Source organism: Arvicanthis niloticus, chromosome 12 (genome assembly GCF_011762505.2).
Source record: "Arvicanthis niloticus isolate mArvNil1 chromosome 12, mArvNil1.pat.X, whole genome shotgun sequence".
NCBI lineage: Eukaryota > Metazoa > Chordata > Mammalia > Rodentia > Muridae > Arvicanthis > Arvicanthis niloticus.
The window spans coordinates 22,536,103-22,549,326 of NC_047669.1; the positions used below are offsets into that span (position 1 = coordinate 22,536,103).

At 43.8% G+C, this 13,224-nt stretch overlaps 1 protein-coding gene across 1 annotated transcript; it reads right to left on the reverse strand.

Annotated features, from left to right (window-relative positions):
* Window positions 1-1,195: 1,195 nt before the first annotated feature.
* Dtx3l (deltex E3 ubiquitin ligase 3L) lies at window positions 1,196-13,217 on the reverse strand. Its single transcript, XM_034515402.2, has 5 exons — window positions 13,034-13,217; window positions 10,818-11,152; window positions 6,814-8,301; window positions 5,918-6,135; window positions 1,196-4,048 (listed from the first exon to the last, which is right to left on the reverse strand). The coding sequence occupies exons 1-5, from the start codon at window positions 13,215-13,217 to the stop codon at window positions 3,979-3,981; spliced, it is 2,295 nt and encodes a 764-aa protein (XP_034371293.1). The 3' UTR covers window positions 1,196-3,978.
* Between the last annotated feature and the right edge of the window lie 7 nt (window positions 13,218-13,224).

Sequence of the window (13,224 nt, forward strand, 5' to 3'; positions counted from 1 at the left end):
AGGTCGCCTTTACTACACAATCTTGGCAGGCAGAATAGCTCTTCATTTGCTTGTTCAGACATTCAAAGTCTTCTTGTGCCTTTCCCCCATAAAAAAATCCTTCCTCACCCCTACTTTGTGTGGCAATCTCAAGTTTGGCTCACAGACTGTTGTCCTGCTAGCAACCAGCTTTAATAAACTTAATTAATTATAATCTGATTGAGTCTGTAGTCTTTTCCTGGAGTGAACTCCCTAACACTACTAACTAGTAATAATGTTAAATACTGTTGCTAAATACTACTACTGCCATTAACAATAATGCTAAATAAACCCCCCACAAACCAGTGAGATAAATAAAATTAAAAAGTTAAATAAGTTTGATTTTCCTCCCTCCCGACTTCTATCTTGATGTTGTTTTAAGGAAATATTAAATATCTTGATTTTTAGCATTTTTTTTTCTCTTGGAGAGGAGAGTGCCCCCAATCTGCTGCTGGCACTCAGTAAGCAGGGACAGGGTGACAGGTTTAATAGAGACTAAATATGTTTTCTGCAATTCCAAAAAGATGAAACCTGTAGCCTACTTAACAAGAAACATTCATTGTTCTGGAGAGATGGTTCAGGGGTTAAAAGGGTGCTTGCTGCTCTTACAGAGGGCCTGGGTTCAATTCCCAGCTTACACGATAGCTCTCCACTGTCTATAACTCTAGTTCCAAGAGATCTAGATGCTCACTTTTGAACTCTGAAGGCGCTGCATGCATGTGGTGCACACATAGACATATAAGCAAAACATGCATATGCATAAGATAAAAGTAAATTGTTTATTGAGGGAGTGCCATGGCATGCACGTGGGGGTCAGAGGACACCTTGCAGGTGTTGGTTTTCTCCTTCTACTTTGTGGGTTCCAGGCATCAAATGGTATGGCAGCAAGTGCCTTTACCCTCTGATCTATCTCACTGGCCCTGTGGTCTACTTTTGTCTCTGTAGCAACCTAGATTCACTAGGCAGAAAAAAATATTGAGAAACATGATTTATTTACTTATTTATTCATTTATTGCAATCAAAAGTGAAGTCAATTAAAAGAATTGTTTTGTGATGGTGGAGCTACACACACCAACCCAAATGCCTCCACACACCACTGTATACTGTATGTGTCATAGGAAATACCCAGAAATCCAACCTAAGGAAATACTAACAAGGAATGAGGGAAAGCACATAGTCTGTTGTATGTAATTTAATTTTTAAAATTTATTTAATGCAGATAATAACACCTTGCAAAAGAAAAAAAAAATCCAAATGCCATTAAGCACTCAGACCACATGGAATTTGCATATACACACTGGATGAACTAAAAGACCCGGAACTTAACAGAAACCGTATTTTTCCTTCTTTAGAGTAAATTTAATTACAAGATTAGAAGACAGAAAATGATCAGTTAGTCTTAATGATAAACACTTGGTGAATCATGAGAAGGAAAAGGTCTAAACTGGATGCAGAAGTCAGGCATGGTGGTGCATGCCTTGCACTTGGAGGCTGCGGAAGCAGATCCTGAGAGATCTGCCTAGGATACACGCAAGAACTTGGGCAGGAGGTGAGGCAGGAGGGTCAGAGTTCAAGAACAGACTTGGCTACAAAGGGAGAGGCCAGTCTGGGTTATAATACCCTTGTCTCAAAAAACAAACAAACAAAAAACCACCAAAATGAAGATGAAAGTAGAAGTTAGCACTCCTCTTTATTGGTTATATCATCTTCAGTGATTGACTACTATGTTCTGTGTATGAGTTTTCTGTTCAAATGGGGCTATTAATTGTATTGATCAGATTAATGTAAAGTACTTACAGAATAAGTACTTGATAAATACTTGCTATTAATATCTGGCCAAAACGGTTTTATGTATGTGCATGTACGTCTTAGGGAAAGTCAAGGTGTCATCTACCATTTTGGAGAGTGGCTGGAATGCAGGTCACCAGGTCACTGTCTGCTGTGATCTCCTTCTGACTTGGAGAACCACTTATAGTTAACTGTGACATACCATATAGACTCTACGGTAGGTTTCACTTCCTCCTTTACTCCTGGCCAGGGACAGGATTAGAAAGACTATATATATAAGAGATAACATAGACTGGGATTCAAAGGATTAAAAACCAAAAAGCTACTACATTGCAGGTTACAATTATTATAAAATATTAAACTAAGTCAAGGCTATCCATTAAAACTTGAAACAGTATATATTCAAAAAAGTATAACATAATGCATGGGAAAAATGTAAGAAACATGTTGCACTTCTATGGCAGGGCAAGTGCATCCTCTAGAACAGGTTCCATGGACCAGGGGAGAGTAGAGCCCAAGTTCAAGGCTTAGTCAGAGTCTAATCAGTACGTGCTGGGGTAAGAAACTATTTTCCAAATTAATGCCAAGGTCTCAAGTCATCTCTCTCCCAAAGGTTTGGGGAACATATTCTTTTTAAATATATTTATCCCTCTGCTGAGCTACTAGCAACTTGAGTCAGGCAGTAATCAGACACAATCTCCTAGACACTGTATTCTGAAAAATATGAATCTTCTTGTTCTATTTACTACCAAAAGTTGCCTGATCTTCTGGAAACTTTTCTTGTTAAGCATAGGGAAGGAAATATGGGTCTTTCCCAGCAAACCTGTTTTTAAACTTCCCACTTATACAGGAGTTTCACTTTCCCATTTACACAAGGGTTCAGGCAGAGATTAAATAAACAACTAATGTATTGCTACAGAGATGAACAAAAAAGAATTATGGGATGGAACTCATTGGCCTAGAGTTTAAGTCCCAACACCCAAACCAAACTAAGCCAAGCCAAGTCAAGCCAAGCCAAACCAAAAACAGCAACAACCAAAAAACCTCAAACAAACAAAAAAACATGCAATGTAACATGTGTCTTTAATGCCAGCACTCAGGAGGCTGATACAGGCAGATTTAAGTTCAAGACCAATCTGGTCCACAAATCGAGTTCCAGAGCTAGGAAGTGAGACCCTGTCTCAAATAAACATAGCAAACAAAGACCAGGGAAGGTGGCATTAGTTGCCAATGGCTCAAGTAAGGACACAGAAGATGACTACAAACTCACCTAACACCTCCAACCATAACTCAAGAATGACATCAGATTTCTTCAGCAAAAATTGAAATCCTACAAAACTATAAAGTTTCCTTTTCTACCCGTCCCCATATGTGTATGTATGTATGTGTGTGTGTGTGTTTATACACGTGTGTGTGGAGGTGTGTATACAGGACAGAGGATGATGTTAGATATCTTTATTTTTGTCTACCTAACATTTGTTTTGAGACAAGGTCTCACTATGTATAGCTGGCTGTCCTGGGACTTGGGCTCTGTAGACCAGGCTGGGTTTGAAACTCACAGAGAGCCGGGTGGTGGCGGCGCAGGCCTTTAATCCCAGAACTTGGGAGGCAGAGGCAGGTGATTTCTGAGTACGAGGCCAGCCTGGTCTACAGAGTGAGTTCCAGAATAGCCAGGGCTACACAGAGAAACCCTGTCTCAAAAAAAAAAAAAAAAAAAAAAAAAGAAACTCACAGAGACTGCCCACTTCTGCCTTCCAAGTTCTGCCATTAAAGGCATGCATCACCATGTCCCGATCCACCTTATTTCTTGAGACAAGGTCTCTCAGTGAACCTGGAACTCATGGTTTTGACTAGATTAGTTAACCAGTAAGCTCCAGGAATTCTCCTGTCTCCACTCACCAGTGCTAAGATTACAAGTGCATCCCATCACACTATGGAGGATGCAGATCTGAGCTCCTTTCTTGACACTTTGTAGATGAAGCCATTTTCCCAGCCCGTGCCCTTTATAGTTCGCCTTCCATCAAAGAGTGGCACTCTAGAAATAACTGGCAAGCAAACTACTTCACATGAAAAATGTTATAAAGTTTTTCTAGAAAAACATTTTGGTTGTACTAACACAGCCTCCTAACACACTTCTTTTTCAAGTGGATAGACATCTTCCCTGCAGTTTCCTTACTCAATCCCTTTTGCTTTCAGCTCCTCCTTGACACGTTTCAGGTAATCAGGATCAGGGTAGCCAAAACTGTAGGAAGAAAAAAAAAAAAAAAAAAAAAGAAAAAGAAAAGAAACCCTTTAGCTTCCTCCCAAATAATTCTTAAGAATGTGTACAAGAGCCAGGTATGGTGGCACAGGCGCTTCGCACTTGGATGGCCACAGCAGTCAGAGCTCTGAGAGTCTGAGGCCAGCCTGTGCCATATAATGAGACCCTGCTTCAAAACAACAACAAAATCTGTATGTACTATTTGTACTTTGTATTTGAGCATCTAGTATTCTGGGTTCCAGACATTCTCTGGCAATCCAGACAATGACTGATATCTAGTCATTCAAGTGCCTGGCTGGCTGACCAGCATATTTTCTAGCCAGATCGCTTAAATTCTTAACTTATTCTAAGTACTGATGTACATAATGTTACAATTGTCGTATTCTACAGAGGCAGTAGGAATCATACACGTGTGGGCTTTTCAGACACAGCAGAAGAAGGCATCAAATCTCATTACAGATACTTGTGAGCCACCATGTGGTTGGTGGGGATTAAACTCAGGTCCTCTGGAAGAGCAGCCAGTGCTCTTAACTGATGAGCCATCTCTCCAGTCCCTATGGGCTTTTCAAATTAGGGGATTTGAAACGGTCTCACGGTATATTTCTTTTGGATGCCACAGGTGGAGGAATTCTGAGTTTCATAAAGTACAATCATATTTCCTGGAATATATCTCTCACCATCTTGGGACGCTTTATAACTAAGACTTTTTTCTACCATGTATTAATTAGCCTTCTGAGTTCAGTATCGTTGTGGACTGATGGGAAAAAAAGTGGCAAAGAAGAGGGAGATGACCTTAAAAGAAATCAAAGTCATGCTGGAGAGACGATTCAATGGTTAAGAGCACTGGCTGCTTCTGCAGAAGACCCAGGTTCAATTCCCAACACCTGCATGGCAGCTCACAACTGTCTGTAACTTCAGGGAATCTGACAACCTTATACAAAACATACATGCAGGCAAACCACTAATGCACATAAAAATAAATAAACGTAAAAAAAAAAAAAAAGAAATCAAATGCAAATAACATTCCTAGGATCTATCTTTTAAATAAACATGAAATTTATCAACTAAATTTAATCGACTTGTGTAGCGTTCATCTTGGATTCTGAAACCGCTTTCTTTTGAAGCAAAACGAAATAACCAAGCCATACCTTATGAATGGCGGGGTAGAAGGATGGGTGGACCGGTCTGTTTTGTCTTTGAAATTATCATTATGGACTAGTATGTGTGTGCTGTGTGTGCTGGCTAGTTTTATGTCAACTTGACACAAGTTGGAGTCATTGGAGCGGAGAGAACCTCAACTGAGAAAGTGCCTCCTGGGGCGGTGGTGGCAACTTCAACCCCAGCACTTGGGAGGCAGAGGCAGGCTGGCCTGGTCTACAGACTGAGTTCCAGGACAGTCAGGGTTACACAGAAAATTGCCTCCATAAGATCGGGCAGTTGGCAAGCCTGTAAGGCATTTTCTTATAACTGAGATCGATGTCTGAAGGACCCAGCCCAATGTCAGTGGTGCCACTCCTGGGCTGGTGATCCTGGATGCTGTAGAGAGCAGGCTGAGCAAGCCATAAGTAGCACTCCTCGACGGCCTCTGCATTAGTTCCTGCCTTCAGATTCCTGCCTACTTTGAGTTCCTGCCTTGTCTTCCTTCAGTGGACTGTGACTAGGAATATGTAAAGCAAATAAGCCTGTTCTTCCTGAAATTGCTTTTGGGTTATCATAGCAACAGTAAACCTATCTGAGATGCTGGGCTAACATCTACTGCTAGAATGTCATTTTATACCCACAGCCTCTAACTGCAGCATCTGACAACCTTGTACTTCATTCAGCAACCATTACATTTCAAAAGACTCTTACTTTTCTGGTCCTCCAAACTTTTGTGTTTTGTGATGAATATCATTCCATGTAATGACATCTGAGACTCCTAATGCTCGAGAATATCCTATTGTGAAAGTCAGCTTGTGTTTAAAGGCTTCTCGGAGCAGATCCAAAACCTTTCTTCCCTCGGTGTTATCAGGCAAGTATGCAATTCGATGTGTTCCAGGATAAGCCTTTCCTGGGCTTGGGTGCTTATTCTGTATGAAGAAAAGAAAATGTTTACACACACACACACACACACACACACACACACACACACACACACACACACCTCTGAATTTTAGTATAGTAAAGGTATGTTCATAGTAGATGAAGCCTATTGAAAGCCAGAAAAATGTTGACATTTTATTCATATTCTGAATAATTCATAGTTCTCCTCTTCAAATTAAGACTCTACCTGGCCAACTCCTCCCATCCTAACACATGATTTCTTTAATAAAAAGACATGAGGCCAGGGTAGTGCAAACCTTTAATTCCAGCACTCTGGAGGCAGAGGCAGGTGGAGCTCCGAGAGTTTAAGGCCAGCCTGCTTTACAAATTGACTTCCAGAACAGCCAGGGCTGTTACACAGAAAACCCTGTCTCAAGCCCCCACCACCAAAAAAGAAAAAGACATGAAAGGCTAGGAGCATAGCTCACAGGGTTCTTGCTTGGCATGTCCAAGGCCCTGAGTTCAGTACACTGTCAAAGTCACTAAATAGGCATCTAATTTCTAAGTAGGCACCATCATCACTGCTTCTATTATGACCCTACCCACAATCATAGAGTGATTGATTTCCTGGAAAAACCATTATCTAAGAGGCTATAGGATGCCCCTTTGGACTTAGGCAATTCTAGCATAGTGAAAAGAAACTCCCATTCCTCGGGCACACTTACTGTTTGGGTGCCAGCGCTCATAATGTAATGAATCACGATAGTACCACAGCCTTCATAACCCGGAAGTGACTCTTTTTGAATGGCGTGAGTCATGGTTCCCTCTGGCTGGTTCCCTTTCTGGACACCGTAGGAAGTCAGACACACAGGGCAGACAGGCTTGATTGACATGGCTTTGCTGATACAAGAGGCGCAGAATTCATGCTTGCACTTATCGAGCACGTACTTGTCGCTGATGGTATCCATGCAGATGACACAGTTGTCCTCGTCCTTGTTCCCCTTTGAGGCTGCAGGGCTGCTTGCAGAGCCTCCAGGAGGAGGTAAAGCTACATTCGAGTCATCCCTGTTGATCTCCATGGGTGTTTCATGATCCATAGCCAATTTCTCTCCAGACGACAGAGAGAGTCCTGTTCTTTTGGAGACAGACTGCATTGCCTGCGCAAGGTGATTCGGCAAACCAGTCAAGGTCACTGACTCCTGAGATATCACAAAGTGCACGTGTGGGTGCTTTTTTCTTAAGTCGTCGGCAAACTTGGTCTTGTGTAAGCAAGCTCTCTCCTTGCCCAACTGTTTCAGCGACATAACTTCTGTCCTCAGTTGGCACATGGCATGCTGGAAGGCATCAGTAAAACTTGTGTATGACTGCACAGACAAGTCTAACTCTTTATCCTTGGGGACAAAGAGAATGGAGGTTTTCTGCCCTTTTTCCAGGACTGTGACACACATGTTAAACTTCCATTCGATCTCTGAGATTTCCTGAAGCAGTTCCGGTTCTAGAAGCTTAAAGCGAGTCGAATCAACTTCGATTCCCGACATGTACCCAGATGTGGTTACTTTCACAGGTGTCAGGACAAGAGTTTGGGAGACCTTTTGTGTGGCGGCTGAAACGTCAGCCGAAGAGCCGAGGAGAGTTAGCTTTCTTCCCTGTGCCTTTATCAAGAGCTTTGGGAAGCAGCGACTCAGCTCCTGTCTGACCTCCTTTGCTCTCTGGTGCTCCTCTAAAGAGATACAATCTTGCTTCAAAGACTGCGTGCATTTCTGAAAGCCTCTGACAAAAGCCCGACTTGCTTCTTCTAAGTTTCCTGATTGGCTGGAGGTGAAGCCTATAGAGACCATACTGGGAGCACTCTCTTGGATTACAATGTTTACACCAAATTTTTTCTCTATGGCCTCTATTCTACCCGGATAAATATGCTTGAAATATTCAAGCAAAAGTACAGAAACTTCAAAACTGCTCGGATCGGGTGGCTCCCTCTCCACATCGGAAGGTGTGTATCTCTGTGGGGCGTACTTCCCCTTCTGCTCACTTTCCATAAGCTGGGCACTCAAGAACTGATATATCTTTTCAATATCTTTGAAGTTGCCACACACCTTCTTAATTCCGTCTCTACCCTCCATGCTTTTGACATGAGGGCAGACCGTGGTTATATATGCTCTCTGCTCTTTAGAGAGCAGGTCACAGTTCAGCTCAGCGGTCACAGCAAGAAAGACCTGAAGGTTTAAAAAGTCGAGGTACAAATAAGATGTCTCAGATATCCACCCCTCTCCAGAAACACCCAGAAAGGACACCATCTTTTTTTCTTACTGTCGACTGACTTTTTAAGTCTCTTGAGGGGGGAGCGGTCTGCTGCAAGCCAGGCTTGCTAGCCCCCTTTGCGATTAGACTCACCTTGGGGGGGGGGGAAGGGGGCGGTGTCTAAAAGTGAATTAGCCAAAGAAAGCCAATGCCAGACCTCACTGCAGAGGCTCATACAACTGGTTTGTAAGGAAGCCTGGGCATGAACATTTTCTAATACTCGGTGACCAAGAGATCGGTGTCTAGAGCAACCATCATCTGCTTGACCCTGGGGACTAAGGGTAGAGAAAGACGACTCTGCTTTCCTTGAAGGTGCTGTGGTCCTCAAGAAAGAGTTTGCAAGCTTTGAACTTCGAAGGTAGCTCTAAATCCAAGAAGGAGTCTCACCTGGCGTCATTTCATGCTGCTTTTTCTTACTTACCCACTTACTTTAAGAAAACCCCAAAGCAGCCAGGAGTGGTGGCACAAGGCTTTAATCCCAGCACTCAGGAGGCAGAGGCAGAGGATCTCTAAGTTTGAGGCCAGCCTGGTCTACATAGTGAGTGATCAGGATAGCCAGGACTACATAGAGAAACCCTGTCTTGAAAAAACAAACAAACAAAGTAAAAGGAAAACCCTAATGCATGGAACACTTAACTCATGGAAAGTTACTAAGTCTTTCAAACCTTGATTTTTGAAAGTTCAGTGATGAGACAGAAACACCAGATTTGGATAAAAAGGAGGGCAAATTGAATGTAATATAAAAGCAAAATTTCTGACGATTTGAACCCACTCTAGGGTTTTGCAGATGCCGTTTAATCCACATGGAACATTTTGGATGCTTCCAGAATCAGTGTCTTTTCCACAGCTCTATCAGGACCATCTAGAATCTAGGTTGTCATCCACCTAGCCCACTGCAGCCACTGACCTTGCAGCCTGGCCCCTTCCTCTGCCTATGCTTCAACCCAGCAGCCAGAGTGGTCCCTTCCGAATGCAATCCAGATCCCTCACCACCAGGCTCAAAGACATCAAGGAAAGCTCCACAGCTCCGTTAAAACCCTCAGCTCTGCCTTTGCGTCCCCTTTGTCCCCTTTCACGTTCCCAGCCTTCCTCACTGCCTGCCCTCTACTCTTGCCTCAATGAAACTTCTGCGTTCAAGACGCCAGTTCCTGGGAGGCCTGTGCATGTGCTTCCCTGAGCCTAGAATGTTCTTATTACAAAACCACACAGCTAGGTCTTTTCATTTATTCCCGTTCTTCCGATGAAGAATCATTTGGATTTGTCTCTTTGTTTGCACCCTATTTATGAGAGTGTTTCTGCCACTGTCATGTGTCTGCCTTTATTCTTCCTGCACTTGTTGCTGGAAAGAATTGTATTATAAATCTATTTACTATTCTTTGTTTCCCTTACTAGAGGACTAAGGGCCCTAAGAGCGGTCTGCAATCTGTCTGTGTCCCTAGCCCCTACAACAGTGCCTGGCACACAGAAAGTAGTCTCTATTTGGAAAATGCATTTTTAAAAAATAATTAATACATTCTCATCATTTAAGCCTCAGGGTAAATGTCACTTCATCAAGAAGTTTTCCCATCGTCCCCTTGCAAGCCCCCACCCTGCTCCTCTTTGAGACAAAACTGTTTTTATTCTCGAATGTCTTAGTCTTTGAAGTGCTTCTACTCAGTTCACTGCTTCCAGTCTGTGCACCCAATACAATCTGCGTGAGGACAGGAAGCTTGTCTCTGCGCACCTCTGTACTCCAGTGCCTAGTCCAGTACCTACCTAGGAGCTAGCCCCTGGGACAAGGTTGTTGCACCAAGAAGGCAGAGGTGGTGACTACAGAAGCAGTTATGGGAACAGTGCCAGCTTGTGGGTCCCAAAAGCCGTGAGACCAGGGACACTGGTCAGGAGCAAAGGCCCAGACATGTTCAAACCCTGAAAATCTAGTCCAGAGACCCACAGGAGTAGGACTGCTTCCTCCTTGGTCTGGGCCAGGATGTCTCAGTGTACATAAGCCTTATGACCCCCACCTCTACCACTCCAGGTAGTCTTGTAGCCTGGTGGCTAGATTACAGGTTAAACTTCCTCTTTCCTTAAAAGGACACAAGCAATTCCAGGTGCAATCAAGCAAGCACTTGGAATTCCTCTTCATGCAAATAAAGCATTCCCTAGCATCTCTGTCCCCCAGCCAATGATGACACTCATCCCCAAATCTCCTACCCACTTCCCCAGGTTTATATAGCCCTTGTTCACCCCAATAAAGAGAGATGTTTCACTGAAAACCGTGTGCAGAGAAGGCTGTTTCTCTCTAACTCAGGCTCACTGAGATCCTGTTAGTCCACCTGCTCCAACAAAGCTCCAGTCCTACCTGTGCACAATGCTGCCTGAACACACTGAGGGGAAAGGGGGAGGGGGAAGCAGACCCCAGAGCAGCACCAGCTCCTTTGTCAACACTCACCTTTTGGACAACTGAGTCAACAGAGTTAAAAACATGATCATCACCGAGATACATCTCATCACACAGTGCTTCATTCAGAGACTCTGTCAAGGATGGAGGTCTGGAGCTTGGTGTCTCAGCTGGCTGTGTCAAGGATAGATGTCTGGGGCTTGGTGTCTCAGCTGGCTGTGTCAAGGATAGATGTCTGGGGCTTGGTGTCTCAGCTGGTTGTGTCAAGGATGGAAGTCTGGGTCTCAGGTCCTCTACTGGCTTTTTAATAGTTTCCAGGACAATGGTCACAGGTTTCTCACCAACTAACATCTGGTGGTCTCTCTTTTTCAACACGTTCTCCTTATCTTCAGGGAGGGGAGACATTAAAAACACACATTCACAGAAATGAGAGATAACTTACAGAGATGACCTTAGTGTCCCTCTAGGTTGATTCTAGAAACGTCTGAGGATGCCACCTCCAAAGATGTCCCTAATAAGCTTAGGACTTGCGCAGAAGCTACCCACCTTCTCCCATATGCTTTTCTGTTCTTGTTCCCTTTTTGTTTTCTGTTTTTGAGGCCCTAGGTAGTCCTGGCTGTCCTGAAACTCCTGGTATAGTCCAGGATGGCCTTGAACTCACAGAGATCTGCCCGCCTCTGTCTCTAGAGTGCTAAAATTAAAGGCATGTGCCACCACTGGCCACTCTTCCATAGACTTTTAAGAATCTCTAGATGATTTTTAATCCTTCCCACAAGATAAACAGTATAGAAATAGATGTTACACTGTATTGCTTATTTGGATGAACGTAGGGTGTGGAACTGGTGTGGTAAACTTCCTCAAGATTGAAACATTCCACTCTGCAAAGAAGTTCCTTCAGCAAGAAGGTAAACAACTCAAAATAGCTTCAGGAAATCCCTGAAACTGACCAGACTCAATAGCACCCCCCAACAGAGTAAGCCATAAAGACTGTTGGGAAGAGTCCTTCTGAGACTCGAAGAACAGAGCTGCTATGAAGACTCATTAAAGATCTGCCTAGGAGACTCTCAGACAAGGCAAGTTGTGAAGAAAACTTAGGACACCAGAGAACCTGCCTGTAGGAAGCGGACTCTAAGCTCCCTGGTTTAGACAACTGAGGCACCTGGAAAGGCCACTCTAACCTGTTGAGCTGCCTGTGGGCTGTGCAGTGTGCTCCAGGTTCCCAGCTTTGCGAGCTGTCACCATGCTAGGTGGGCTTTGGTGATGCAGTTGCCTTTGAGTCATTTCCCATATTCCTTTAAGTAAGCCCAATAAACACATTGGTTTACCAAGCTGGACCTTGGTGGTATCTGTTGTAGTCCCCTTGTCAGATGCATACAAAGGACCTGGCATTCTGGAATAGCAGACTATTGATGCGAGAATCTATTCAGAACTCTAAAGTAGGAAGCTTAAGTTTTATTGTAGAATATAATTTGGTTATTAGAAACCACATTTCTAGTCTGGGCATGTTGGTATTCACCCACAATCCTAGCACTTAAATTTAAGGTAAAGGTAGGGGTATGGTGATCATGAGTTCAAGGCCAACCAATGGTTGGTACATGGCAAGATCCCGTCTCAAAGGGATAGTGGGGGGGGGGGGGACGGACTTACAGTTTTGTAATGGTTTTGAGTCTCTCATTTCAATGACATTGAATAATATTTATTGTATAGTTAAGTGGGGGAACTCCCCCCAAAAAAACAAGAATGGAGAAGTTTAGAATGTATATGCATTAGCTGACTCTCAGAAATGAATGCATGGACATGCTCACATTGAGGCTGTGTGGTACTGCATGCCTTTAATCCTAGCAGAGGCAGGAGGATCTCTGAGTCTGAGGTCAGCCTTCAGAGCTAGTTCAGACCAGAACAGCCAAGGATACAGAGAGAAACTCTGTTTCTAAAACCAACCAAAAACAAAACAAAACCCAAAAAACCAAACTATCTTCAGATAATTTTTCTTTGACTTTCCTTTTAAAAGTGGTCATGTATTACTTTTTTAATCCTTAAAAACATGTCGATGGAATCATTATTTACAACAGTAAAGTGGCTTGGGGTCTAGATCGGTGGTGGTGCACTTGCCTAGTGTGCACAAGGTTCTGGGTTTCCTCCTTAGTCCCAACCCCCACACTTTGTTTCTCATAGACCCACACTTTGGGTCTATGGATCGGTTTAGATCCCTGCTGGGATCCACCTTTGCACCCGAGCCTTGCCCTGTTTCCCCTGCCCCAGCTCACCTGATTTTTTTAGGAACTTCACCTCGAAGGTGTCCGGGGCGCTGGGGCCCACGGCCTGAACCGAACACTCCCCGCCTCCCGAGGCCCGGCTCTGGAAGTATATCTCTAGCTTCCTATGCGCCCGGGGGATGGACTCCCGCAGCCGAACGAGTAACGGGGACGGCGGGTCGGGACTGGAGGCCATGGCTGTC